Here is a 27,596-nt window from a genome sequence, read left to right as displayed (position 1 = left end):
GCAGAAAACAGATTGGATTATTCTAGTGCCACATTTTAAACGATAGCTATACATGCTGACATAGACTCAAGCAACTTCTTTAAACAAAATGAAGAAGAACTTATTCCAGTAACAGAATTAACTGATATGTCACCTAATATAATGTATTGACTGTCTGCAGTTGAAAGGATACTTTATTTGGCTTCATTAATTTTACTAATCCTACTGTTAGATAGCCTGTTTCTCCACTGGGTCAGAGCGAGGAGTTAGAACCCTCTACAGCAATGAAGTACTACATCGGCTTTATAAAGGAAGAAAACACCCCAAGGATCTGTTATGTACTCTCATGTTCAGCACTGCACACCTACAATTCATACTCCCTTTTTCTTCAAATATCCATTGCTTCCAAGTTAGTACTCAATACATGAATGAAAAAGCACCTCAGAATGGCATTTGGAGCCACTTGTATGGCAGAAAATCACAGGGAAGGCACCAATAGCCAAAACCCAGAAAAAAAAATATCATTCCAGGTACTTCAGCACCATCTCTCCCTTGAAGTGCTTTCTCCCTCCCCCCTACCAGCCCTTGCGTAGCTGAAACCAGGGCAGAGTAGGCAAGATTTAACATGTTGTAGTTAGAATACCCAGACGCTGGGGGCTTGTGTACAAATTTCTTGGGCCTAAGTCCTGAAGTTTAAAATAGCAAATTTTGCAATCACCAAGCTACATCTCAACGTTCCATCCTGACAGTGTTTGACTTCACACAAAGCTTTTATCATACTCTGTAGGGAATAATTCCCACTTCCTAAAATAAGTATCAGTGCAAGATCATCCAGTCATGACAGTGATAGTGAACTACCTATGTTAAAACAGAATCCTTTATTATTTGAGACAGTTTAACAAATATGCTGATAAAGTAGGAAAACATCAATAACAACCAGTGACAGCTCTGTGCTTAGCAGAAGTGCTTGCTGCAATAGGACAGTTACTTGTACATATGCAACAGGAATAAGGTACAGCTTTGAAGTTGGATCTTCAAGTCTTTTGTAGACACAAAACTGTATATGGAAGTTGGCATCAATGGAAAAAAGCAGTACATAACTCAATCCTGGGGCAAAGATTTATTTCTAATCACCAACTGAGATAGCTTAAAAAACCTCACCAGTCTAGATGCTAATATGTGGAGTGCTGGCTTGCAGCTGCCCAAGGTAAAGGTCAGAAATGAGGCTAAGGCTGACAACAGTGAATATACTCATGTGTCCCACTAGAGCAATATCTTCCCTTCACTAGCCTACCAACAAGTTGTATGGATCTCTGAAAGAATGCCTTCTTTGAAACGATTTTGTTAATTTTCATTCCTGCAAAGCTGTTTGAGGGTATTTAAGTATTTGAGATCAGAATTACTTTGGTACATACAGGACAATTTGATCTTGCTTGCTTTCTTTTAGGGAAGGAGAGGAAAAAAGGGAAATCTTATAATAGAAAGAATCACTAAAGTCCTGAGGAAGCAGCAGTAGCTCCCTGTTGTCTACCTTTCAATCCCTAGTTTTCCCTCAGAACATCTTTTCCTAAAGCAACCTGTTTTTCTTTATTCTTCATCAGTTACTATAGAAAAAGGTTGAGACAGGAATAGCTATATCAGGTTCATCTGTTCATGAGAAGCAGATGAGAGGCCTGCAGTAGTGCTTACTCCAGATGAATATACTAGACAACCTCTGATCACACCGCTGAAGGATCTCATGAAGATTCTTTGGGCATTTGATATGTGCTATACAAGGCAATTAACTAAATCAGATCTCATTAGGACAAGACAAGATATCATGTACTACAAGACAAAAAAAGTTGTCCTTATTTCATCCATGCAATTCATCTTCAGTTGGCTGGTTGCATTCTGTAGCTTGTTTAAACTAGTGTTGAGTAGAAGAGACAGTCCCATAGGTCTAGCACATGTAGCAATTCAATTGCATTTCCACCCTTCGCTTGAATCAGGTTGTTCACTCAGAGCTTAACTGTGGCCTCTGTTCACTTTGTTGAATAGTCTGAGACACACACCTTGTCTCTGCAGAAGAATCTTCTGGTCCCCTGGTGGGCAAGTGAAAGGCTTTATTAAGTTCCAGTAGAGACTGAGTGGAGCCTACTGTCACAACATTTTGTAAAGGCTGATTGCTACTTAAATAATTTAGTATCAGAGAAGCCCATAGATTATTTTTTAAAAATAATAATTTGCAATGCAGTTTTTGCTTTCCACACCTTTAATCCAGGAGAGCCTGGCAGACCTGAATGAATACACAGCACTTGCATCATTTTCAAGTGAATGAAAGAAGTGGGTGTTAGCAGCCCTGACACCCACCGTTTCTAAAATTTAGTTCATTCCCTCCAGAAGTTCAGTTTAACAATCAGTCAGGCCTCATTGATTTCCCAGGGCAGGAGGCACAGAAGACCAGGAAATATGCACAGACTAGTTGAGTTACACAGCTCCAGCAAAGTCTCACTTATTAATTGAAAGGGGTAACTTGCTTCTCCTGGGGAGGAAGCAAATAAATGAAAATCAAGGCATTTATTAGGACACTATTTAATCTTTACAAATGCCTGCACACCTTGAGACAGTTTCCAAACTCCTGAGCAGATGGAAAGCTGCAATATGTAAGAAAGAATACACAAGCTTTAAGTATGTGCGACAATGCTGGTTTTTTTCCCAGTAGTCCTTACTGAAGTCTAGCAGCTAGTAAGCTTAAACCTGTGTAATAATTACAAGACCTGTTGGTCTTAGGGGAGATTATGATAAAGTAGTCTTTTTCCCATTACAAACTTCCAAATTTGGAGGGCACCATCTGGTCTGTCATCTCAAACAAGACCAGCAACAGTGTCTTGGAGCCATAGGGAAGAAGACTGATGACTGAGGGCTTAGGTACTCTTACTGGAAGTTGTAGGGTATAGCAGTACTTACCTGAGAGCAGAGGATATAGAGGCAAGAAAGCCAGCAAGCAGAAGGAACACAAGAACACTCAGGATTGATGTAATGACAATCATGTCTCCGCTCCTTCGACCAGGCCAGGTATCAATTTTCAAGGGAAGTTTAACTAGAAAAAACATGGAAAGAATGTTCCTATGATCTATTTTTGACCATGAACACCCCTACCAAATAGGAGAAAACTGGTGATTTAGGGAAGGCCAAATGACTATGTCTATACCTGAAGTCTTAGATGATTTACGGGAAACACAATTTATGGGAAACAGTTTTAAGAATCAGTGTCAGCATTTAGGGTCTATAAGTTTTCCTCGGCAGGTTAGCTAATATGACAAGTACCTGTACTACTAAGAAATGTCAGCAGAACCACATACCATGACACACCTCAAATTTGAAACTGCATGTACAAACTTTATCTTTACTAAAAGAACTGTTCTGAAATACACAAAAGTAGAGAATTATTCCATATTTTAAGCCTGCTACTCCAATATTGATAGGCTGACAAAATTGTTAAAACTTTAAGAAAGGACTAGGTATTACTCATATAGTGTCCTAAGGCAAGCACAGATACTCAGAAGATCTGAGCAAAGCCACAGACTTACCTCTTCTGGTTTTGATTGGATCAGACCAGAGAGTCTGGTCTTTCACAATACCTTCAGTGCTGTCTAGCAACACATATTTAAACCTGTGGGAGAAAAGTGTTAGATTAGACATTTCAAATTTGAGCTTCCCTACTAGCATTTTTAAGCTACTGGATTAGCTGGTCAGACTTCAGGTTTTGTCAAAGCATTAGATGGAGGTTGTCAAAGATAACTGACTATTTCCAGAGACCTTATAAAGAACAAATAGAATTAATAATGGAAAAACATTCTATCCTATGTTGTGCACAGTTTGCACTTTGTTCTTGTGCGCCTTGGCAGATTATAGCTTTCCAACAGTTCTTTCAAGCTTGCTATTCCCTGTTGTGAAGGGTCTCTTTATTTAGGACAATGAGTGGTTTTGATTTCCATAGGGAAGTTGAAGATTTTGTCCAACAATAGAGATCTTTGCCACCTTCCTTCCTAGAGGAGATTATTGAAGAGACATGAGATTTGGCAAAGAAATTAAGTTTCCATTCCACAATAGTCTGAGTTATCAGAAATGTCCTGAAGAGACAGAAGATGCAAGACAGTTTTTGCAAAACTAAGGGCCCATAGTATTTCATTTCAGAAGAACATCAGGTTTCCAGAGCAGATGTGGCTCTGTGTGACTGCCGTTTTTACTACAGCTTTTAAATATCTGGCAACAGCAAAACAAGTGTATTGGGTAACAACTGTCAGGGTACCCAAATTCCCCAGATGGCCAGCTTCCCCAGACAACAGGGGTCAAACAAGTATGCAAGCCACCTGGCTTTTACTGTGAAGTCCAGTAACATTAGGGGCTTCTTGGAGCTGGAGACCAAGGAGAACTTTGGTTCTGCAGAATCCCATCAAAACAGAGCCAGCAGAGCCAGATCCATGTCTGCAACTTGGCAGAATCATCTAACACAAAATACACTGTGAATACTCTCAACATCACTTTCCAGTGAAAATCCTTTTCTACCAGCACTTTCTAATCAGATGCTGTTACCAGATTGCCTCCACCAACACAGGTATAGAACCAGCAGTTCTTATGTGAATTTTCCTACTGATCCGTGAATTTAACCTGATGGAGCTCACCACTGTTAGAGCACCATCTTCAGGGTGCTAGACCAAAGGCAAGCAATCTTCCTAACTCCCCTTGCAATAAAGCATTTCAGTTAGGGACTGGTAATTCACGTCACACCATAACAAAGGAACATAACAGGCTCAACATTGCTTCCTATTGTGTTTTAAGAGTAGCAATCACCTTGTAAGAAATAAGAATTATACCTGTATGTCGTGTCTGGTGCAAGAGGTGGGTTACAGACAGCTAGGAAGTTTGGGTCATACAAACAAGTCCCATCATCCCCAATTCTGAAGAGGTATTGTTTCAGGACATCGGAAACTTTGTTGACATCTCCTACATCAGCAAGCTTAGGAGGCGACGTGCAACTGGGTACATTGAACAAGGCAGCCTTGTAAGGTCCAAGCTGCCCCCCGCTTGTTTGTTGGAAGGTGCTGTCGAGTGGTTTGCTCCTGTTATCAGTCACCAGGGAGCTTATCACACTTGCTGCAGGAGAAATGCTTTTTAACAAGGTTGTTAGACCTAGTTCAGTTCTTCCCATTCACCGAGTTTATTTGGCAACTACCCCAAAACACTCAAAAGGGAAACAAAAAATCTGCTACCAGTTTGGCTGTGTAGTGATCCTACCCCCTCCTTCTTATTTGTTGATGAAGCTCTTTACACTTGTCCCTCAGAAACTGTGAAGGATCCACAGCGTATCACAGAGCAAGACTTTTTAGAAGTCACCCTCCCAAAATTCCTTTTTTTCCAAGAAGAATCTGATTGAGTAGGGTCACAAAGGCTGCTCTTCCTCCATGCCACATAGGGTTCCAGTAAACATTCAGTAAATCCTGCCATCTCAGATTTGATACCATAACCAAGGCAGAATTCCTCTAGAGTCACAACTCTCCTGTCTCCTAGAGCAGAAACCCTTAGACCTCTGGTCACACAGCAGCTGGACCTCCCAGAACTACACAGTACACAGACCAGTGTGTAGAGGCTGCGTAAACAAATGCAGTACCTACATTTCTGGCCATCCAGGCATGTTCCTGCTTCCAGACAGCATGCCTCAGGAAGTCTGAAAGTCCTCACTGCTTCAAGCAAAGTGTAAATCTGTACCCAGCCCTACAGCATAGTTTGAAAGCTCAATTGCAGCTCTCAAACCTTTCCTGCTGCAAAGCCAAAGCACAAGTTCAAAGAGGTGTTCCCAAATTCTGCAACCGCAGGTTGAAGTTTTTTCTGGGGGAGCCCCCTCCAGGTAGGTGTTCAGTGCTGTCAGCAGTAAAGGAATGCTAGTTTTCCCAAAGCTGTGATGCACTAGGAACTACTTCGGTTTGGAAGCATTCTGCTGTGCTTCTGGAGCAGAGTTCTTGCAACTGCTTGGTCATGAGAAGTTTTTAGCTATTATCCAATGCAAAATTAAACCTGTTTTAAAAGGGAGAAGTTTCTAGCAAAGGTTAGAAATAAAACTTAAGGGTCAGTGCTCAAGTTAGTTGAGCTCTGACACCCCTCTCTTCAATGGGAGTCAACAACATGAAAGAAAATACTAGCTAAGACATGCTCTATTCTTAGGCTTGCTTCCCAAAATTGTAACACTTGTCGCAGTTAGGTCTCCAGTAACTCAGCTTGGCTCTGGTAAGCAAGTAAGAGCTTAAAACTAAAAATAAGCAAGTTCGTTTTATGGTTGTTTTTTTTTTTTCTCTGGGGTGAGTGTGTGCGTGTTTGGTTGGGTTTTGTTTGGTTTTTTTTTTTTTTAACTTTACTAGGTAGATCAAGTCTGATAATGACATTAACAAGATCAGAGCTAAAAGTTCCATTACTTCTTCAGAAATTTGCTAGACTCTTGGCTTTGTAGCAGGCTGACACATTTCCTTACCAGCAGATCTGAAGATAAAGTGTTAAGAAAATTAACTTCTCTTAAGTTTTCCTTCTCCCTGCTCCAGGAGACATCCAAGGGTGAACCAATGTGTTTCTCTGCAGACCAGAGACAAATCCAAACAAAATTCCTCCCAGTCTGCCAAGTAACAAGGTTTCATCTGCTTGCCTTAAAAGCAGCAGATTTCTCCGCATATAACCCCCTTTTGTAGGGATTCACCCATCTGTGTAGGAACTTTTGCCAGAGAATCTGAAGATGGGTGGTTGATGTAATTTCTAACACAAAATATCGTAATTGCAGGTATAACTAGGTATCAACAGCCTTTTAATTATAACACACTTACAGCCTGTTTTAGGCATACAAAGATGTGCACTTCGGCCATGGAATGTGTCTCAGAACTTTGTGCATTCACTGGTGCCTATATTAGCTGTATGGGATGGTGTCTCTGTTATGACATCTACTCATCCAAGGCCTCCTCCTTCCACCTTACCCAAAGTGGCAACAATCAGCAGTGAAAGTTTTAAGACTGTTTCATTTATTGGCCGATTTCTCTACTGCCCCCTCAAGATGTCTTCTCTGTGCCTCTCAGAAAAGGAGGCTGCATAGAGCCTTCAGGGTAGAAGGCATGATATAGGGAAGTAAGTTATTTCTGTCAGCTTATGGAGTAGCTCTAGCTGGCATTCAAAAGAGTCTGCCAGAACAGCAGGGAACAGAGAAAGCAGCTCTTGGTCACTGCCAGCAATGTTTCATTGCCAAGCAGTTATCAAATTCATTTTATGAATGAACCTATGAGCCAGGCATCTTTGACTGCAAGTCTAGCATGGCTTGCCTTTGTCTACAGAAAAATAAAGGTAGTCCTTCCACAGGCTGGCAACCCTAACTATGAAGCAAACTGCAGCAATTACCGGGTTTCTCTCAGCAGGTTTACTTAGGGGAATTCAGGCTTTTATACAAGGCATTGACATTTAGACAAAGATAAGGTATTGGACTGTGGACCACTTGGTTTCATTAGCAAGATTTGGGCAAATATTTGTAGCTGATAGTGCTGCTTCACACATACTGGGTCAGCTAGCATAGTACTAACACTTGCTATCATTAATCAGTCCCATTGAAATACTACAGTTACTTATATATTTTATAATACCCTAGAGAAAACAGAGGCCAGAGGCTCAGCTGGCACATAACTTACATCTACAAATTTTTCTCTGTGCTCCCGTTCAGACCCACTCCCATCATATTGTGAAGAATTGCTTGCAATAGCCACATGATGTAGTTATCTTCCAGAAAGGCATAATGCTGGATACTCACCTGATTCCTTCATTGCGTACAGGTTGATGACATAAGATTTATTTGGATACAATGAGCTGTCAAACATACAGAAAGGTTTTTCTAGAGCAACTGTAGTAAGAGTGGGATTGTTTGTAGCAAGCTGAGGGGCTGCAAGCTGAGGTTTCAGGCTTTGATCTAGAACAGAAAGTTACCAAAAAAGTATAAAAACCCTTTCTCCTCTCCCCCTGCAATCTCTGACTCAAAAGGGAGGATCTGGCAGTGCTAACAACATAAAAGCATACAAGGGGGATGTGAACTGCAGCTGAGCAGGAAACAGCCCACCTGCCTGGTGAAACTTTGAGAGTTAGGGGGTTTTGCTTTAATCAAAATGGGGACAAGGATTTAGGGAGGGAGGTAAGAGATGTTGCTTCTCAAAAATATGGCTCACCACCTCAGAAGGACAAAGACCTCATTATAGGGGAGGCTTGAACACACATACAGTCTCCCTCTTCCAGTGGCAGCACCAAAAGCAATGCTGTCAGTTCTAGAATGCTTTAGCACTAAGGAGTCTTAGTAAGCATTTTAAGACTAGACTTGTTAACATAAAGAGTGAGAGACTGAGCAAAGCCTTACGGAAGGGAAAACTGTCTGGGAGAGGCACTGGAAAGAGCAAGCAGTACTGGAATAGAGTTTATATCAGACACTCCCTTCTCCCCACACAAGCTCATCCCAACTCATCTCCTGGGAATATTAACTACAAACAAAAAGAAAGATTCAGCAGTTCCTCCTCTTTCCCAGCCTAGCTACGGTAGAGACACCTTACCAATCTTGCAGCAGAATGCACGTTTGAAGCCCTAAACTCCTCTCCCAACACATGTTCTAGAGCAGAAAGTTGACACCCAAGACAAAACAAAAAAAACATGAAAGAAACAGAAAGGGAAGAGATAGAGAGCAGAAAAAAAGAGGGGGGGGGGGGGGGGGGGAAGGGGAAGACTGTAGATAGATGTCTCTTACCTGCACACAGCTGTCCCAAGCAGCAAAAGGCTAATACAACCCAAGAGCTACACATGCTTGAGCCCTCCAGAAACTTGTCACAAAACAAAACAAAAATGCTGAGAGGCAGCCCCCACTGAAGAGCTCCCAGATCCACTTACTCCTTGGTGTCAACCACACCAACTCCTCTCCTCAAGGCCCCTGTAGTTAGAATTTACCTACCCCCTCAGCACCTCCCTATACGCAAATTGTCTCTCCTGCTCAGGTGTCGCCAGTCCCCCAGCTATTATCTGCTCCGAGGTGAGGAAGGGTATTACAGCTTTGATTTCCAGTTGATACTAGGCATCAGTGTAGTTCTCAGCAGTGCTGTGGGTGTAAAGAAGGTTTTCTCCCTACCTGTGCTATTGATAGGTGGCTTTGTTCTTTACCTTCTTCTGTCTAAAAACTTTTGAAATCTCTCAGGTAGGGAAAATTTGGAACTAAGTATCTGAACCCTGCATCCAGTGTGCATCATGGATGGTTTTGATTTAGAGCTCTAAATTTGGGCAGCCTTAATAGAGGTTACAATTGCCTTCTGAATTGTGTTTCCTGGGTTACATCCTGAAAAACAAAAGCCTTCTGCTTCTGGTTAACTCTAATGTGATTCAGGGCACCTACGTGAAGAGCAAACCATGCAGAAATCTGAATCTGACCTGTTGTACCAAATTGCTCAGCTAAGAATATACTTGATGAGTAACTGCTATTATGAATAGTCTATTACATAAGAGATCAGATTACAAAATTATTGATCACCTACTTAAAACAGGCTGAGGAGAAAGTATCAGCAAGCTTTTATAGAATTAAAGGGGCTAACATGATGTCACTGCAGCAACTCCAGGTTTACACTAATATCACTACAGTTACATTACCGAATCCATCTCCTTTACTGATATGCCATGGGCCCCAGAAATCTGTTTGAAATATGTAATCAAATGATTATAATGCAATTTCCGCCCCATACGTGCCTTATTTTGTTTCAAATTCTGCATGTCGTCTTCAGCGTGTTTGGTTTGACTTTTTTCTCACATTACTTTTGAGGGAGAATACTGAATACAGGAGTTACCCTGCATTTGCACTGTTATAGAGTAAGAAAGAGTTGTATTATTCTTTCTCACTCTATAAATGCAGTCTAAGTCTATGCTGGCATAAATACTCAGGTAAATCAGACTAAGCCAGAAAAGATCTTACCCTTCTGTCTTTTATTCCTAGGAATATGATTGTTAACATTTACACTAGGGCAATTACTTGTATAAACTTGATACTGATCTGCTCAAGAGTGTTTTTACCCCTTAAAGCAATATAATAATGCACAAAAGTTGCAAGGGTTCTGACTCCACAGTAAAAGCAGAGAGTAAGAACAACAGGATCTCTTTCTCCATCATAAAATCAATGTTTTCTCCAAACAGTGGTTCCTGTAAAACCAGACCCTGAATTCTTTAGACAGGTAATCCTTTGAGAGCAATCAGCAGCAGCTTTTTTCCCCCTTTAGACAGAAAATAGACACCAGCACATATTGGTTGGCAGGGAAAAATAAATATTCTACTTCATGGCATGCAAGCCACTTGCACATGCTACAAAATACTCTTCTGAGTTTTATCAGAAAACACTGCTCCCTCATTCACTTTCTAAAGCATCAAAACAGGCAACAAAAAAAATAAATCTAAAAAATAAAGGTTAAGGCCCAGAATCACAACAATTTTTTTTTATTTAAAGGTAACAGTTTTATTTCTTAGATTCACAGCCATCAAACAGTAAATCCAGTACTTATTACTCAGGCAAAACCCTGCATGACCTTCTTGGAGTCTTGCCTGGATGAAGAGTGTGGCAAACTGCTCCTTGGGCTACAGTCATTCGAACTGTTGCTCAGGCAATTAATTTTATAACAGCCAGGAGTATGTCAGTAGAGCTGCTCATCACAGAAAGTTAATCACCTTTCAAAGTGGATACAGGATAACAATTTTAGCCATTATTTTTCATGAGGCTAGTTCTTCAAGCCATCATGATTTACTTGAGTACAAGGCCATCTGGTGCTCTGGTGGAATTCAGCAGTCACAATAAGGTGGGGGTAACATTGCCTGTGTTGTGAGATTTTAGAATTATTGGGTTTGTTCCATGCTCAGAAGAATCTCAAACAAAAGTAGAAAATTAACATGACAATAAACTCTCTCAGCTCCATCTGTGCTGGCAGATGTGTCCTAAATTAGGACCAGATCTCATCCTTGCTTACATTTGTGTAAATCCACATTAACTCCACTTGAGTCAGGGGAGCTGGACTGGATTTAAAGGGTGTTACTGCAAACAAACTTAACCTCAGTATAATTAGTGTTCCCTGAAGGAGGCACAGGGGAAGAAACCAATGTAAATTCCTATGTCTTTGTTTAACAATGCCAATTTTCTTGCTCTGTGTAGCCTTGTGGGCAATTCAGGAGTAATTCATAGAAGCCTCCTGAGCCAGTTTGGATTGATGGCTCTGTGAGAACAAAATTTTAGCCTTGGCTTTCCAGGGCTGTGAGAAGCCTGTAAAGGTTTGAGGAGGATAAGGCCTGGAGTCCAAAAGGCCACGCAAAGTGTGCAACCCTCCAAGATCTGAAGTCCAAACTTTCTTTACATTGTCTGTTGTGGGTGTAGTGGAGATAACCCTCCATACTCTGCTGTGCTCCATCTTTCCAGTCCACTGCATGGGCTAAAATGTATAGGCTATTTGCAGCCCAGCTCCATGTAGAGACATTACAGTGTTTAATAAAGAGATTAAAAAGCATGGTGGTGATCTAACAGTCAAGAGATAATCTAATCCAAAGGGTGAGAAAGATGAATGAAACATATAATCTGTTTTAAAGTATTTTGAAAAACCTCACTGGTTTTCTACATAGCTATTATTAGCTTGTAATTTCCTGCAGGTATCCTGGTGGGTGTAGACCTTGAGGAATGTGCTGAAAGAGGAGTAATGCCTTTGTGAATTAATTTTTTAAAAGCATTCTATGAATATGGCAGATCTGGAAGAGAATGAAGAGGCAGTTAAAAAAAAGTTGATAAAACAAGTGATCAAGGCTTGGGAGAGTGGTGGAGAGCTGACAGTTAAAAATGGAGAAGTACAGAAATGCAGCATTATAAAATATTGTGAAAGCGAAGACAAGTTGGAATGAGAAACAATGGAAAAAAATTTCCTTCTGTCCATCACTGTTCTTCAGACATGATCTGGCAGGAACTATAATCACCTCTGTTGCTCAGTCTTATGCATCATCTGGTCTGCAGAGGTTAACCACAAGGGAAGCAGCTGTAATACTGCTGTTACGACAAGAACATCTGTCCAATTGAGAGTGGCACTGAAACCAAAAAATCTATTCAAAGAGGTTACTGGTCAGCTACTACAGACTTCAGAAGTGGTTGTTCTGGGGGCTGATATTAGTAACAGAATGTTATGGGCAGTGTCTGAAAATCCAGGCTATCCTGGCAATGTACATTTTCATCCAATGGTAAATAAATTTCAGTCACTACTGCACTGTATTTGTATCAGAAGGCTGAAGATAAAAGGGAGAAATTTCCCATTTATCCAGGAAGAAAACTCCTCACTGAAGCAGGAGGTGAAATACCGCTTATGACATTTCTTTCTCTCAAAGTCTTCCCAGAATACTTGAAGGGACTAGGAGACTTACATCTCACATGATCTGCTGCACAAAGGCCACACAGATGCCTCGTACAGTTGTGCAGTTCTGAAATCTCTTTGATATGTCTTTGGCTTCCTGGAGAAGTACTTCTGTCCTTTGTTGCTGCCACAAGGGGCATTCATTTCTGATCATGAAATCTACATACCTGTTAACATGGCCTTGGGATTTATTTTCAGGGTCTGTCTTACTCCTTTCATAATAAAGTCCCTTTGTGCGTATGGACTGTGAATCACCAGAAGAGCTCTGCAAACTGTTTTGTTAAAAAGGGACCGATGTGATGGAGATAATCCCCATCCTACATTCACTAAGCACAGGAACAGACTTACGTGCTGAGTAGGGTCCCATCTGTGCACAGATCAGTGCAGCATGACTCACTGAACCACTGATCTCCTTAAATTAGAAATCTTTCATGTGTCCATAAGGAAATATGAAGGCTCAGTTAAAAAGATGAGAACTTGGAACTTATTTTATCATCTGGTGGCAATTAATTTTGTGCAAACCTGAAAGGTCAGGCAGTGAAAACATCAGAAAAGGAAAAATAACTTTCTTCTTAAGAAATCAGGGCTACACCATTGTCTAATATAAATTGGCACGGCTTCATTGAGGTAAATTTCTTACAAACAGAAGAACCAGTTCTTCTTGCATTCCTCTCATAAATCACGTGTAAGATCTTATCACTGCAGTAAACCCCAAACACAGAACACTGAAACATCTGCAACTTGGAGGAGCCAGGGGTTAAAATGAAAGGCCTCATTGTAACACAGAAGTTATTGTTTTCTTTGCTGAGGAAATGTCTTACTATCTACAGTTACCTGCTTGAACTTTCATCTCATACTGGTAAGAACCACTAAGAAGCACTTCTTTTTGTGAACCTCTTTGGGTTTACATGATAGTGTAGATGTCCCTAATAAAAGCAAGCACCATTGGCTGCAGCCTTCTCAGAACTTCCCCTTGTGATGGTTCGTTTGTGCCAGGCAAGTCAATGTAGGTTGGTCCCACACTTCTTCACTTACAGAATGGTATTTCCCTACTTCAGTGAATTCATTGTTGGTTGAGGGGCTTGTCCTAAACATCAATAATAATGTGGAGTCACACTGTTGTAGAATAGAAAGAAGAGAAAGTATCTTTAGTAATTCAGAGTGGTTAGGTAATTGTGTGCTGCATTTATGACCAAAGCAACATGTTTTTCATGAAGAATAAAGGTAAGATGATGGGGGGTGGGCGGTGGGGGTGGGGGTGGGGCAGTTAATCTTCCTGGTCTGTGAACTGGCTACATTCCCTAGGCTGCGGTTTCTGTTAACTGGCTTTGTATTAGCTGTGTTGGCATGATGTGTGTCCATGCAATGACCCGTTCCTTCGCTGATGAGAGGAAGCAGGCCTCCCCAAGTGGTGGGTGTAATCCCTCACTTGTGTCCTCAGGCTGCTCTTGATTATTCATATAATGAAGCCCTTTTAATTTAATTCTACCAGGAAAATAAAACTCAGCTTTCTGGGTCTGCAAGAAAGAGTGAATTTTAATGACATGAAACTTGATTAATATTTGAGGTTTGAGAATGATCTCTCTGTAATGGCTGAGGCTCAGGCTCTTCCCTCACAAAGATTTTTGGGGGAAGGTTGAAATACCTCTCTAAATCTAGAGTCTTGAAATATCACTTCATGAAGTCAGTTTAATTCCCTTGAGATTCAGCTGAACTTTGGTGCAATAGCTGTGGTTTTATATGAATGTGAAGTATAACACAATGAGGCTCCTGTACTGATCAGTGTGCCAAATTCCACCGCAGACAGGCCAGGGTAAAAGTTTTCTAACAAAATGATGAATTAGTCCATAATGTTGTAATTAAAAATGGAAAAAGCTTTCTGTTAGGACTTCCTTTACTTACTGAATTGTAACCCACTAGCTAATTCATGGTTCCTAGAAGGACAAAAAGTGTATGCTGTTTTTGACTAAAGTCTTTATGTTGTAGCTGAAATGCTTTATGGTAAATTCTGAAAGATGCCGCTTGAAGTTAACAACCAGATAAAAACCCCAAAACCAGAACTACCCCCTAAAAAGAGGTATATGAATCAGATGTTGCATAGTCTGGATCCTCGTTCTTTAAACAATGTTAAAGAAATGCCCTGTTCATTTGCCTTCCAAGAGGTGTAAAAGGACTTTGTAAACAATTTTATTATACAAGACCATGGTATTTATATCCATGGCCCCAGTGCAGACTATGCAGGAAGATGGAATAATCTGTAAGCATAGGTACTGAATGCCCATCTGCTGCTAGTCAAAATTTATGTTCTAAACAATATCAATATTTCTGGTTACTTACACTCATTTTGTTTGTTGTTTGACAACATAGTCCTCTACAGAATTTACATATAGCTTCCTGTTGATAAAGTTTAAATGGCTCAGTTTCATCTCCGTTCCTCTTCAGTATTCAAAGTACTACAGTATGCTGGAGTAGCAACTTCTTGTTTGACGCTTAATTGAATAGGAGCCATAAGAACCTGTCAAGCAGGAATGCTGCCAGCTCTGTATTGAGTTCTCTCTGTAAGTCAATGAGCAGTATCAAAAGATTGGGGTTTTGAGGAGTTCATTTTCATGGTTTGATAACATGATATACAGCAACTTCTCATGCACAAATACAGTTGGAATATGACTAGAAGAGATTGGGGTAAAAAAGGATCCTGATGTAGTAAACTACTGTGATTCACAGTTGCTCTAGGAAAGGGAGAGAAATGCTTGACCCAGCATTTTTTTGTATGGTTTGTAGTTTAACATGACATTTATAGAATTTCAGTTTAAAATAGACAGAGGTGCTTCAGTGTTTTTCTACAGCTTCTTTGAGATCATGTGCATGTTGGATATGCTTGGCAGTAAATAGCTTTGGTCAGTGATTCAAGGCAAAAGAAAAGTCAATGTGATGCTGTGGAAGGCGTTTGCAAAAATGCATCCCAGAATAATTTACATTAAAAAGTGAAGCAACTCAAGAAACAATACAAGAAAAGAAAGACAATATTTCTCCTGACTCATATGCTTCTGATGTTCTAAGCTTTCAGCTGATATCAGAAGTAAATATAAATTAATAATTATCAATAATAAACAGGCAGGATTCAGTGTAAATAGCTGCTGTGAGAGGAATGTGATACAAAATGTTAGAATTTCAGCTATACTGGTGTAAGTTTTCTGCAGCCAACAGATTTAAATTTAAAGCCCTGTAAAAGGAGACAAAACTAAACTGGTAAATCCAATTATTTTTATCTTAAAAGGATTATATGAAAAAATAAGCATTGCTGTGGCCAATGTCTAAACAGGGAAACTGATGCACAGTAAAGTGCAGTAACTTGACTGGAGTGTACAGTACTGAAGAAAGCCTGTGTCTCAAATCTCATGGCTCTTAGTCCAGCACCTAATGGACCGAGCTGACTTCATTGTAAGCTTATTTCAGGGGATTTCATTATTAGATATTTTTACTTAGCTTGGTAGGCACAATCTTGGTTTTTTTCTTATACAAAGCTATTTAAACTGTCTCTTTCTATTCACAATGCATTCATAGTAGGACTCAGCAAGAGACATTTTGTTGGAATCTGTTTTCTAAGCAGCTTCAGTTCCAATCTTATCCTTGTCTTCAGCCTGCCTACCCCTGCAGTGCACGTGTCTCAGCTCTCAGTTGTTAATTACTCCCTTAAGGAAGAGTTGTTTTGTGATTAGGCCTTGGGTGAGGATTCAAAAGATCATGCATAGCTAATGGCTCCCTCTGAAAACAACCTATTTAATGTCTGTTTTTCAGCTGCCCACTTGTAAAATAGGAATAAAAATCATTCCACTCTCAGCTTTTAGTGTTGTCTATTCAGACTATATGTGTTTGGGGAAAGATTATTCTTTATTAACTACATCTTTAACCTTTAAAAGAATTGTGTAATACAATTCACTGGCCAATTTTGGCAGACATAGAATACAATCCTCAAACTCACTTTCAGTTTCCAAGCATTTGTGCACAGAACCTCTGGAAAGTCTTCACTATACAGCTTGCCATATGTACAGGCTGATGAAATAACTTAAATGCATTTGGCTTCCAAGAATGAATTTCATATGAACACAGTCTAAACAGATACTCCTGTTCAGGAGCTGGGACCCAGCTGTTGGGTTTTTTTTTTTCCATACACACAGCATTTTGTTGCACAAGGCTTGATTCTTGAGAAATTTGCTTTTACTATTGCCACATACCAAGAGGTCAAACTCTGAAACTCCTGATTTAAACTATGTATATATGGATATGCGCATCCTCATAGACAAGCTGAAGAAAAACTGACAAGACAAGCAGACAACACCGTGGACTGAATGACTGGGCTCAGAGAGTTGTGATCAGCAGCATGAAGTCCAGCTGGAGGCCAGTCACAAATGGTGTACCCCAGGAGTCCGTACTAGGATCAATACTGTCTAACACCTTTATTAATGACCTAGGTGATGAACCAGATTGTACCTTCACCAAGTTTGCAGATGATAAAAAGCTGAGAGGAGTGGCTGATACAGCAGAAGTTTGTGCTGCCATCCAGAGGAGAGACATCTGGACATGGTGGAGAATGGATCAACAGGATCTCATGAAGTTGGACAAAGGAAAGTGCAAAGTCCTGTACCTGGGAAGAAATAACCTTATACACCAGTACAGAATGGGGCCAGTTGGCTGGAAAGCAGCTTTGCAGAAGAGGAGCTGGCTCCTGGTGGACAAAAAGTTAACCATGCCATCACTGTGCCCTTGTGGCAAAGGCAGCCAACAGTACGTGGGGCTGCATGAAGAAGGTGATCCTTCCCCTCTGCTCAGCCCTGGTGAGACCACAGCTGGAGTGCTCTGTCCAGCTCTGGGCTCCCCAGCACAAGAGAGAGATGGAGCTACTGCCATGAGTTCAGGGAAGGGCAACTAAGGTGATTAAAGGGTTGAAGCATCTGGCATGAGAGAGGAGCCTGAGAGAGCTGCAGGTTTTTAGCCTTGTAAAAGGAAAGTTCAGGGGCGACCCAATCAATGCATATAAATACCTGATGGGAGGGAGCCTAAAACAAAAAGGTAGCCAAAGGAAGAAGCACATGGAAAGACAGGATGAAATGGAGTTACTGGACTCTGTACAAAGGGGTGCCCATCAGCAGTATGAACAATCAGCTAAGAAGAAAAGACTTTTTCTAAACCTCATCCAAATTATTTAGAAATGCTTTGTCAGAAAGGCTACAATACAGCATGATGTGAGTTTAGTCTTAACTATACTGTAGTCAGGATAATAAAACAAGTCATGTTAGAAAATGCCAACGTGAAGCTACATGGACAAAACCTGCTGTAATCTAGACCAGAGACCAAGCAGACTACCTGATTCACAAAATCAGGAATAGGGCATGTACAACTTTATTTGAGAACACATCTTTTCTTATCCTTGTCCCTCATGCAAAGACAAGAACAAAGTTAGATCCTTTGTGCTGCTTTTGGTGATAAAAGAAAAGCAGACAACTTCAGCACCTCATTCGTTATGCTGGTTTTGGGATTAATAGCATCTTTCGTACACAGTGTCTGCTAAAGCATATCCCTAGTACAGAAGTCCTGAAAATAAGAATGCAGAAGGTACTAAATAGACTTTGTCATTTGCATAAGAGTTTTTCCACCCTCTTTCAGTCTGGCTGTAATTCTTGTTCTACCAGACAGGCTAGAATGGTTTGTTGCTGTCTCCTGCATTTTACATTTTTAAGGTATTTTCCCCCCTATCTTTGTTGTTAAACATTCAAGAGAAGAGAATAGCTCCAAGAAGCCATTTCTGTTTGGTAGAATTATTAAATTTCAGCAGAGATAATTCTAGAAGTCCAGTATCCTGTGTCATTATAAACATTAAGGAATTATGTGCTATTTCAGCCTTTAATATTTTAAAACTGGAATGAAATAGACCCAATTTCTTCTTTCACAGCAACTGGTATGACAAATGTATTACCTGGTCACTGCATAGAGGTAATCACAAGTAATCAGTAAGTTGCTGTGGTTTACCAGCTTCCAGATTGTCAGCCAAGCCATATGAGCTGGATGTATGTGATCTCCCAGCCCTTTGCAATTGTGGAGTAAAATGAGTTAACTTAAACCACTTAACCTGTCAAGTTTCATTACACATCTGCAGCTGTGTAAGAGCACATTACACTGCCAATTACTGTGTATTATCTGAATAGCAGAACATTAGAACAGGGAAATTTGATCCATTTGCAACTATCTATATATATGGACCACACATCAATCTCACTGGTAGCCTGAAGTGAAAAGTTTAATCAAACTTAATTAATTTCTTACTTCTCCTAGGTTAAAAAAGAATTTCATTTAGTTTATCGCACTGACAACTTTTATCAATGACTGTGTTGTTTCAGTGCCCTGTCTAGTAGTGGCAAGACTTAGGTCATTGCCAAAAAAACAAGAAGCTCCAAACTTGTACTAGGATCTTGATCAGGCAAAGCTTAATTTATGTCCTAATGCTTATCTCACATGGCAACCCTTTTATGTGTTCACCTACTAAAGGGATGCATTTCTGCTCCTGTTATTTACACTTTTTTCTTTCTTTACTTTCCATTAATATAAATTTTTCTATTAACAAAGAATGCACATCCCAAGGAAGACTGTTTATTATAGATCTTTATTCCATCAAGGTTTCTGTAAGTACATTTCTAGCTCGCATAGGCCTAAAGGCTCCTCTTCAGAGTCAGTTCTCCTAAATGTAATGGATGTATGGGACACAACTTAGATATTTAATGAGAATGATCCAGCAGCTCAGGTGTTTGCAGCTGTACTGCACAGCCATAGTCTTGCTTGGTCAAAGCAATTTTTCTACTAAAAGCTGAATAGTGATAGTGACATGCCAGAATTTGGAGAACATTTGTAACACAAGCCTAACGTTATCATGCATGCTTTTCTACATTAAATGCTAAAATACCTCACTAATCAGGGCAGCAAAAATACATTTTCAAGTATATAATCCATCTAGTTTTATAACAAGTCATTGCCACCATCCCAGCTGTATTTCCACAATTCCACAAAGCAATACACATCTATCATCCAGGAGGATAACATCATAAATCCAACATCATAAACGTGAATACCACTTACCAAAGCCAAAAAGAGCTGAACCCAATGGAGCTACATAGATTTGTACCAAGTGTTATCTCTGTAGTCTCCTCCAAGCAGTAATCCCTCTTAACTGACCATAGTCTCTCTTAAGTGTTCAGCAAACAGTGAGGGACAGCCACAGGGAAGGGGAAGGTGGAGCTGCATTTCCTCTAGAGAAAGATTTGATGAAAGACATGATGCAACGTATATGCAAGGGAGACAGATTTCTCAGCCTGCATAATAGACTTCCATGAAAACTAATGACTGTCAGAAAATGAATCTCCTTTCATCCAGGAACACAGCATATATAGCACCATATATATAAGAAATGCAAGAAAAGCCTTCCTGAAATAAAGCGTTCTTCTGCATGCACAAACTTTTCCTTGGGGAAGGGGTGAAAAAGTGAATGAACCACACATGCTAGATGTTGCTTGCGTACCTCGATGCTGCCAGTAATTCTTTAAAAAGGGCTGTTGAATAGGGAGGTGAGAACAGAGCAGAACTGACTGGAGAGAACTGGGGGAGAGAAGATGCTGAAGATTTTGCAAACATAAAGATGAGAATCAAAGCAAAAAAGCTCCGTAATGTCAGAAACAAAAAAAGGGAGAAAGCTCTCCATGACCAACATGAGAAGAAAGCTGGCACATACCAAGTCAAACAGTTTTTCTCTACCTATATTTCACATCCCAAACACAGGGACTTGCTCCTGAAGCAACAAGTAGAAAGCAGAGGAGCAGCAAAGACCTCCTAAGCAGCATTCCTGTGGTTGGCACTGCAGTTCCCCTGTGTCCCTTTCCACTGTCAGGGAGCACACGGTGGGTAATGCTAAATCAGTGCTGAGCCTTCAGTTAGGCTGTGGGAACGTGACACATCTCAGGCAGTGTCGAATAAAACCAGTGCTGCTGTAGGAAGCATTTCAAACTTAGAAGCTGGTAAGATGGTAAAGGACAAAGGGCTGTTTTGAAGCAAAAAAAGGAGAAAGTCAGAATGGTAAACCACAAATAAGTACTGAGTTATAAAACGTATTCCAGCTCACAACAAAGCAAGCTGCAAGTGCATTCATAGCTGATGACAAGAGTTTGGAATCATGTAAACTTTCAGCTTGAACCCGCAATCATTAGTAGAATAGAAACATAAACGTTAAAAGTTATTGGAAATTTTATTCTCTGTGCAGTGTTCCCAAATGCTGTTACATCATCCAGAGACGTTGCCTCCCTCTTCCATCTGCCACATAGTTCAGGTGACTTCTAGGTGCCTCCTGGCCATCCTCTCTGCTGTCTGCCTGCACTCACACCATGTCTCAGCACTTACCTGCCAGCTGGCACAGCAAGTCTGAGGCTCAGGTGTTTCTGAAGGGTTGCGGCAGGAGTGCCCTGGAGGTAGGGCAAGGACAATGCCAATGCTTCTTTCCAAGTCCTCAGTTTTGAGGTTGGCTTTAGTTCACTTTAGATAGAGTAATTTGTGAAACAGTTAATTAAAAAAAAAAGAGTTTCCGGAGAAAAGAAGAGTTAAAATAGGTTAAAAGAGCACTGATCTCAGCCTTAAGTACAAATGGTGGTAGCATCCTGTGATGGCAACAGGAAGGAATGGGTTACAAAGTGTAACACTGGTAAGCAGGGTAAAGAACCGTCTTTCCTACTGGCTGTAAATGATGTCCCAATGTATTAGTAACAACAGGGAATTCAAACTATGTTGTTAGTGGTTGAGAAGATACTATGCATTTTTTAATAATTTAGTGATAAGAAGTGCTTTATGGGTGCTATTTACCATTACTATTATAGATACAGAGCTTCCCCCCTGATCCCCATCCTTAATCTTACCACAAGCTAAACTACAGTCAACTTCAGGCAGACATTTATTTGAGCAAAAGTTAAGGAAGCATGGAGGGCTCCATTTTGTTGTCCATCCTTTATGGAAGGACATAAAGAGCAAAGCTTCTTTTATTCCACTGAATATGCATACAAACATTAAGATGCCCTAATAAAACCTATTCAAAGTAGTATTGAATCCTAAGGCAGTGTGCAATAGCTTCAATTGTTTTTCCAAGATCTAAATAAATTCATGGAATAATGAGAGCTATACTAATTATTTAATTACATTAGACATTACTATTAAATATCGAGACAAAACATCTGGCAATATTACTCTAATGACTTGTGTTACATTATCTGTAAACAGAAATAAACTGGTTTTGAGTATCTCTATAAAATTATTTCCTCTCCATCCATACCTCTCTCCCCTCCCCACTTTCATAACTATTTGGGAATGTTGGTTTAGATGCATGTGTTTAAGAAGAGACAAGAGTTCTCTGAAAGAGAGTGTTAGTTTGTAGCCATTAAATTAGCTGCCTTTTGAAATAAGCCCACAGAGATCCACAGGTAATCAGAATCTCTTCTGAAGTCTGTTTTTTGTGTATAGCTTAGTTTATCTAGTTTCTCTGACAGTTCCCCACAGTGTCTTGCATTGTATGTGTTTGTGACTGTGTACGAATGTTGTTCACTGACATTCATATGTGAATGTACCATGCTCTGGTCCAGTAATCTGAGCAGCAGTCTGAAGGTCAGGAACTGGGGAGAGTCTCTTTGACATTGGTTAGCTGATAACTGAAGAATATAGTTTCAAGATAGTTTGTACTTACAGTTTCATCACTGTAAGGGTGAATTCAGTATTGTGAGGAATGTAAATATACATTCTGTGAAGCTGAATCAGAATTTGACCTTTTGCTTCCACATCTCAGTTTGCTGAGAAATGGCCCTTGTTTGGTACTCTCCTGTCTTATAGGTATCCAGGGATATAAAACTAATGAAGCATTTTATGTTGGAATTTACACTGTAACTGCAGGATAGGCTAGTATTTCCCAGGAAAAATCACATACTTTTTTCCAAAAATCTTTTTTTTGATTGAAGTAGTGAATCCAAAGCCTGATAAAATGAAAAGTCCTGCATCTTTAAAGAGATTAGAGTCTATAAATTTATTTGACAGAAATGTACTATAAAAGGTAATTCATCTTACCTTCATTATGAAAAGCCTCATCTAAAGAAAAAACTAGTCTGAGGAAGGATAGATTTTTGTTTTTATAGAGCATATTAGCTGCATTGACCCTTTTTAAAGCATTTTTTCATCCACCAAAATACGAATGAGCAAAGTTAACATCTCCATTAACATTTAATGTGTTTTTTTCTCCCCTTGCACCAAAATACTAGATGATGGATGTAGTGATAGCTTGAGGGCTGAAGACACAGGGCTTAGCGATAGCTGTCTCTCACCTTTATATAGCACTTCCTCATCCAGATGAAACTGGGCACTGAAACCAGTTTGCTTTACAAGCTAGTTCAGAGCTCTTGAAAGTGGTCAAGGTTACCGTGACTTGAAGAGAATGGTTTCTGTCAGTCCTAATTTAAGAGCATATTTGTGTGTGATCAGGTGTATAGATGCTTATTTGCTCATACTTGAACCTGACTTGCAAGAATAGAGTTCTACTTGCTGGCTGTAAATCTCCTTTCAATCTTCCAGCTCTTTGGCTGAGATCTAAAGTTATTGAAACCTGGGCTTCTAAATTCGTATTTACACTATTTTTACGATATACAATAATTATGTTTGTAGAGTGAGTTAAATGGGTAAAAAACGTAAAATACTTCACATATAAGGCTTAGTTATCTAAACCAGATAATTTTTTATCTGTCTTTACGAGAATTCCCTTATGGTCATTGAATGAGAGTCAGACAAGCCTTGAATTTTAGGATGAAATTCTTCATGGAATTAAATAGTGTTTATGATATAGACATATGGCACAGAATACAAATGACCTCCAATCAACATGGAGGGGAAAACCCACACTGAATAAAATAAACTGCATGCACTTCTCCGTTATATACATCTTAAGTTGCTGCAATTAATATTTAGCTTTCCATTATATTTCAGCTGGACATTAAATCCCACGAGAGATGTCTTCTCTGTGCAAGTCTCTAGACAAACACAGAATAGCCTCCACCTTGAAAACCTTGTAGTATAAATAGGTAGAGTGAGGAAGGAAGGAGACACACACAGAGCATAGGTGCTAACAACAACGTCGTTCTTTGAAATACTATTGTCCCATTAGTTACGCTACCTGAAAAGCCCTGGATGTTACAAAGTGAGATTTGTTTTGCAAATGACCCCTCAGATTTATGGTTTGTTTTATATACTGATTTCTGAACAGTTTGACCCGCAGTCCTCCTTCTTCATGGTGGTATAGTCTGTGTCTGTGGGGAAACTGAGCCGGCAGCAGGCTTCTCCTTTCACACAGACCAACTACATTATGCCCTACAACAGGGGTCCTCAAACTATGGCCCGCGGGCTGGATACGGCCCCCAGGGTCCTCAATCCAGCCCCAGTATTTACAGATGCGCCCCCCCCGAGCCGGGGGTTGGGGGGGAAACCAAGCAGCCACAGATGACTACCTGCCACTTCATCTGCGTGCTGGCCCCCTGGTTAAAAAGTTTGAGGACCCCTGCCCTACAAGAAGACGACATATTTTCTCCTTTTCCCCAGAAATGCTTTCACTGCAGCTCAGGCTTATGAATTACTCAGATTAGCACAGTGGCTTTACACCATGTATGGAGATCAATACACAGTGTTCATAGTCTCCTTTTTGTGCACAAGAGAGCTATTTTATTGATCCAACCCCTGATTTCAGACCTGACCTACCTTATTAATCTCTCCTATCCTTCTGAATAAACCCTGCAGATGGCAGTGATCTAGCTTAGAAGGTAGTACTTGCTGTTATTGCCAAAATAAAACCCAAACAACACAGGAAACTACTTATGGTGCCAGGATTCTGAGAACAGGTGTTTCTAAATTGCTATTTTTCCGTCAGTGGTGTCCTTTCAGTCCACAGGTGCATACTGAAAGCCATACACTCTGACATGTGGTCACAGCTAACGAACAGTCTGCTGCGTAAAGGTGCATTTGTGGAAACAAAGCACTTCAAGCTTCTTAGTATTCCTCACAGAGTTTCAGGCATAACACATTTAAGAGATGTGGAGCAAAAACTTCGAAGGGGAATTTTCTTCAGGCAATGAATATCTGATTAAGAACTAGGAAGTGAAGTACTAAAAAACATAAATCACAAGATCCTAACAACCAGGGCTGTTTGAGCATTGCCTAATCACTACACTTAAGTGTCTCATAGTTCTAAGTGTAAACCCTGATATAATACTATACTGCTAATTGATATTCTAGTGTAAGTACTAATGTATTTGTGCAACATTTTGTATGATATGATTTATGGCAACTGAAGTCAGTGTGTAGTTTTCCTGTGGCTGATTGATTGGACCTATGTGAATATCTTTCAAGATACCCTACAAAGAAAAAAAATAAGTTGTTGTGCTTACTCATGGTTGAAGGGAAGTGAGAAATGCAGCAGAGTGAGACCTGACACTCACCAGGTCAGAGAGCTAGGACTGAAACCAATAAAATGTTTAGTGACATTATAAGCACTTTGTGAGTAGGATGTCTATGACATTAATAGCACTAGCAATTCCAGAAAGGGATGACTAAAATTTATCCAGTGAAGATAAAGAAGAAATATAGATAAAGAACACTGTAACTACCCAAGAATGAACCCACCCTTCCCTGGCTTAGATCTAATCTAGCATGAGATGCCTACCTGTACCGTATTTGCACTTTTAAATTGCAGTGCCATTGCTGAGCCCATGATAGAGGAAGCTGACATTTGACAGTGGGGTTAGGAATGCCTGGCTAAATAAACATCGCATACAGATCTACATCTGGAAAAGGCATCATGATACACAGTTTGCAGTATCACTCACCATAACAGCCCATCTGCTGATGTGCCCAGGTACACCGTCCACAGACAGTTTTGTCTGGAAGTTCCAGATCCAGGGGTGGGTTTGTGTCCCAGATGTCTGAGGCTGAGAAGTGCTGTTCCCATTTTATGGTTGTAGAGCTGGAACAGAGTAAGCCGACAGATGTATGGGAGGACTGAACAGGAAGGAGTGGGGTGGCACAGGAACTGAACACATCTCTCTTCCATCCTTCATCAGTTGTATGTTGATTAAGCTGACAGCTTAGTGAAGGTGACATGCCAGAGTATAACCTCCTGCCTCAGGTGAGTGGCTGGCATGCTGCTAAAAGCCCAGAGGCGCTCTGAGATGCTCCTAAGCTACTCAGATGAGAGGTGACAGCTTGCCTCCATGGGAGGCAGCAACTTCAGCAGAGTTGGAAACTCAAGGGGAACCAACAGCTCACAGCCACTGGCTTGCACTGGTACCTCTTTCAAGACGTTGCAGGTACCTGGGCCTAGGCCTGCAGTGGCTGTCTGAAAGTCAGACATGCGACAAGTTTGGCACTGAGGCCAGAGGATCCCAAGCCCTTCACTGGAGAGGTGGCAGCCTTTCCTTGTTTGAATCTGCGTAACTGAAACAGCTGGAGAGAAGGCTGCAAGGTCCATGAGAGAGCTGATGTTTGGAACAGACTGCCATCAGCAGCAGATTTCAAAGGGGCTTCTGCCCCTCCTCTCTGCCTGCTCACTGCGGGCAGGATGAGTTGCAGCATGCACAGAGGCTGCGGGTGCTGCCTCACCTAACTGCTTTTTCTGTTCTCCCTTACTTCCACAGAGGCCGGCTCCAGACTTCGTATCAGGGCAAGGCACAGGCCTGCTGCTCCCTTGGTCCAGGAGCCAGGGGGGTGCCACAGCCAGCAGGGCAGGGTCCTCCCCAGACAGGGGCCACCTCGTGCGCCCAGGCAGGCCTGTGAGTGCAGGGGAAGCACAGGGTCCAGGGCGCTGGGCAAGGTCATGGTGCTGAAGCAGGTCCACCAACAAGACAGGAAATCAATCCACAAGTCAGGTTCAGGTCTGGCGATGGTAACCAGGGTCAGACAGATCCCAGTGACCACCAGGCAGGTCCACAGTTACACAGCAGGCATAAGATCAAGCCAGAAAGTCAACCCACAGGTCCAGACCAACAGGGTCCATGGTAGGCAAGGCCACAGCTAGGCTAAAGACCAGCACACCTACCACAGAACTCAGGCAGGAACCACAGCAGAGGGCTGGGCTTAAATAGATGCTTGGGCCCATGGGCAGGGGATGTGGTGGATGCCCCAGATGAGGTTGGTCAGGGACATTAGGATTATTTGTGCCCTCAGGGATTTGACACTTCCATAGTTGCCTCCATTTACAAGGACATGAAACAGCATTAAGTTTGAATCATATCATGCTGGTATTATTTCTTTTTATAAATGCATTGGTTTAGAGGTTTACACAGGAGAACACAAACCCTGTATATTTTAACTGAAAGAAAAATATATATTCTAATTGTATGCCACTTTGTTTACTGACTTAAAGCTGCCATTTCTCCAGGAAAGCAAGGGAAGAGAAGGCCCATGTTTCCCTTGGAAACCCATATTCAGTAAAGTGGGAACATTTCAACACATGTAAATGATTTATACTTCAAGAAAATGAATTATTTCTTTCCTCCCTACTCCTAAGCTGCTTGATTGGAAAGTAATTGCTCTGCTTTCAGGAGGCAAAGAGAGCTACAGAGCCAAGGCTTACGTCAAAGCTGGTAGCCTCAATGCCACATCAAAGCCACACAAAGGTGGCTGTGAGTGAAACCAGATAAATGTGGCGGTAGACAGTCAGCATGAGCATTGGCCAACTGAGACAATATTTATACATCTGCAAGGAGTGTATTTCATTTAGTGTTTAGAAGGTGGTCATTCGATCAACCAGAACTTGAATTTGTTCGGTGGGGATGAAGGGGCAGGGGGGCTGTGGAGGTCCAGCCAGATGTTCTGGTTGAAGACTCTAGTGCTGCTTTCTTACTCCATGTTGCCACCTAGTGAATTCAAAGGTGATTTCATGCCTGCTCTGCGTTTGTGGGTTTGGGGCTTTTTTTGTTTTCCTTCTTTTGAGATATTTGCTTATTTTGTTTTCTGAGGCAAAACAAAAGGGAAGCCCAGAAAATGTAACCGTTGCAGGGAAGGATTGGAGAGAGACTTTCTGGCACGTTTATAGGTCTGATATTCTGGTGTATGGCC

At 40.9% G+C, this 27,596-nt stretch overlaps 1 protein-coding gene across 1 annotated transcript; it reads right to left on the bottom strand.

The window, feature by feature from the left end:
- Positions 1–904: 904 nt before the first annotated feature.
- Positions 905–25,471, bottom strand: UPK3A (uroplakin 3A). The gene is made up of 7 exons (XM_013300714.2): positions 25,367–25,471; positions 8,768–8,840; positions 7,793–7,948; positions 4,836–5,115; positions 3,549–3,631; positions 2,926–3,058; positions 905–2,060 (listed from the first exon to the last, which is right to left on the bottom strand). Exons 1-7 carry the CDS (start codon positions 25,367–25,369, stop codon positions 1,973–1,975), a joined length of 816 nt encoding a protein of 271 aa, XP_013156168.2. The 5' UTR covers positions 25,370–25,471; the 3' UTR covers positions 905–1,972.
- Positions 25,472–27,596: the final 2,125 nt, after the last annotated feature.

The sequence above is a fragment of the Falco peregrinus genome, chromosome 6 (assembly GCF_023634155.1).
Source record: "Falco peregrinus isolate bFalPer1 chromosome 6, bFalPer1.pri, whole genome shotgun sequence".
NCBI classification, from domain to species: Eukaryota; Metazoa; Chordata; class Aves; order Falconiformes; family Falconidae; genus Falco; species Falco peregrinus.
The sequence above is the reverse complement of the archived record's forward strand: the minus strand, read 5'-3'. Positions and strand labels throughout refer to the sequence as shown.

What these genes read in the sequence shown, in the direction of transcription:
- UPK3A (XM_013300714.2), bottom strand. An exon ending in CTTGGGACAGCTGTGTGCAG is followed by an intron (nt 7,949 to 8,767) that starts GTAAGAGACATC and finishes TTTCTGTTCTAG; the next exon opens with ATCAAAGCCTGAAACCTCAG. An exon ending in GCACCAGACACGACATACAG is followed by an intron (nt 3,632 to 4,835) that starts GTATAATTCTTA and finishes TTTCTCCCACAG; the next exon opens with GTTTAAATATGTGTTGCTAG.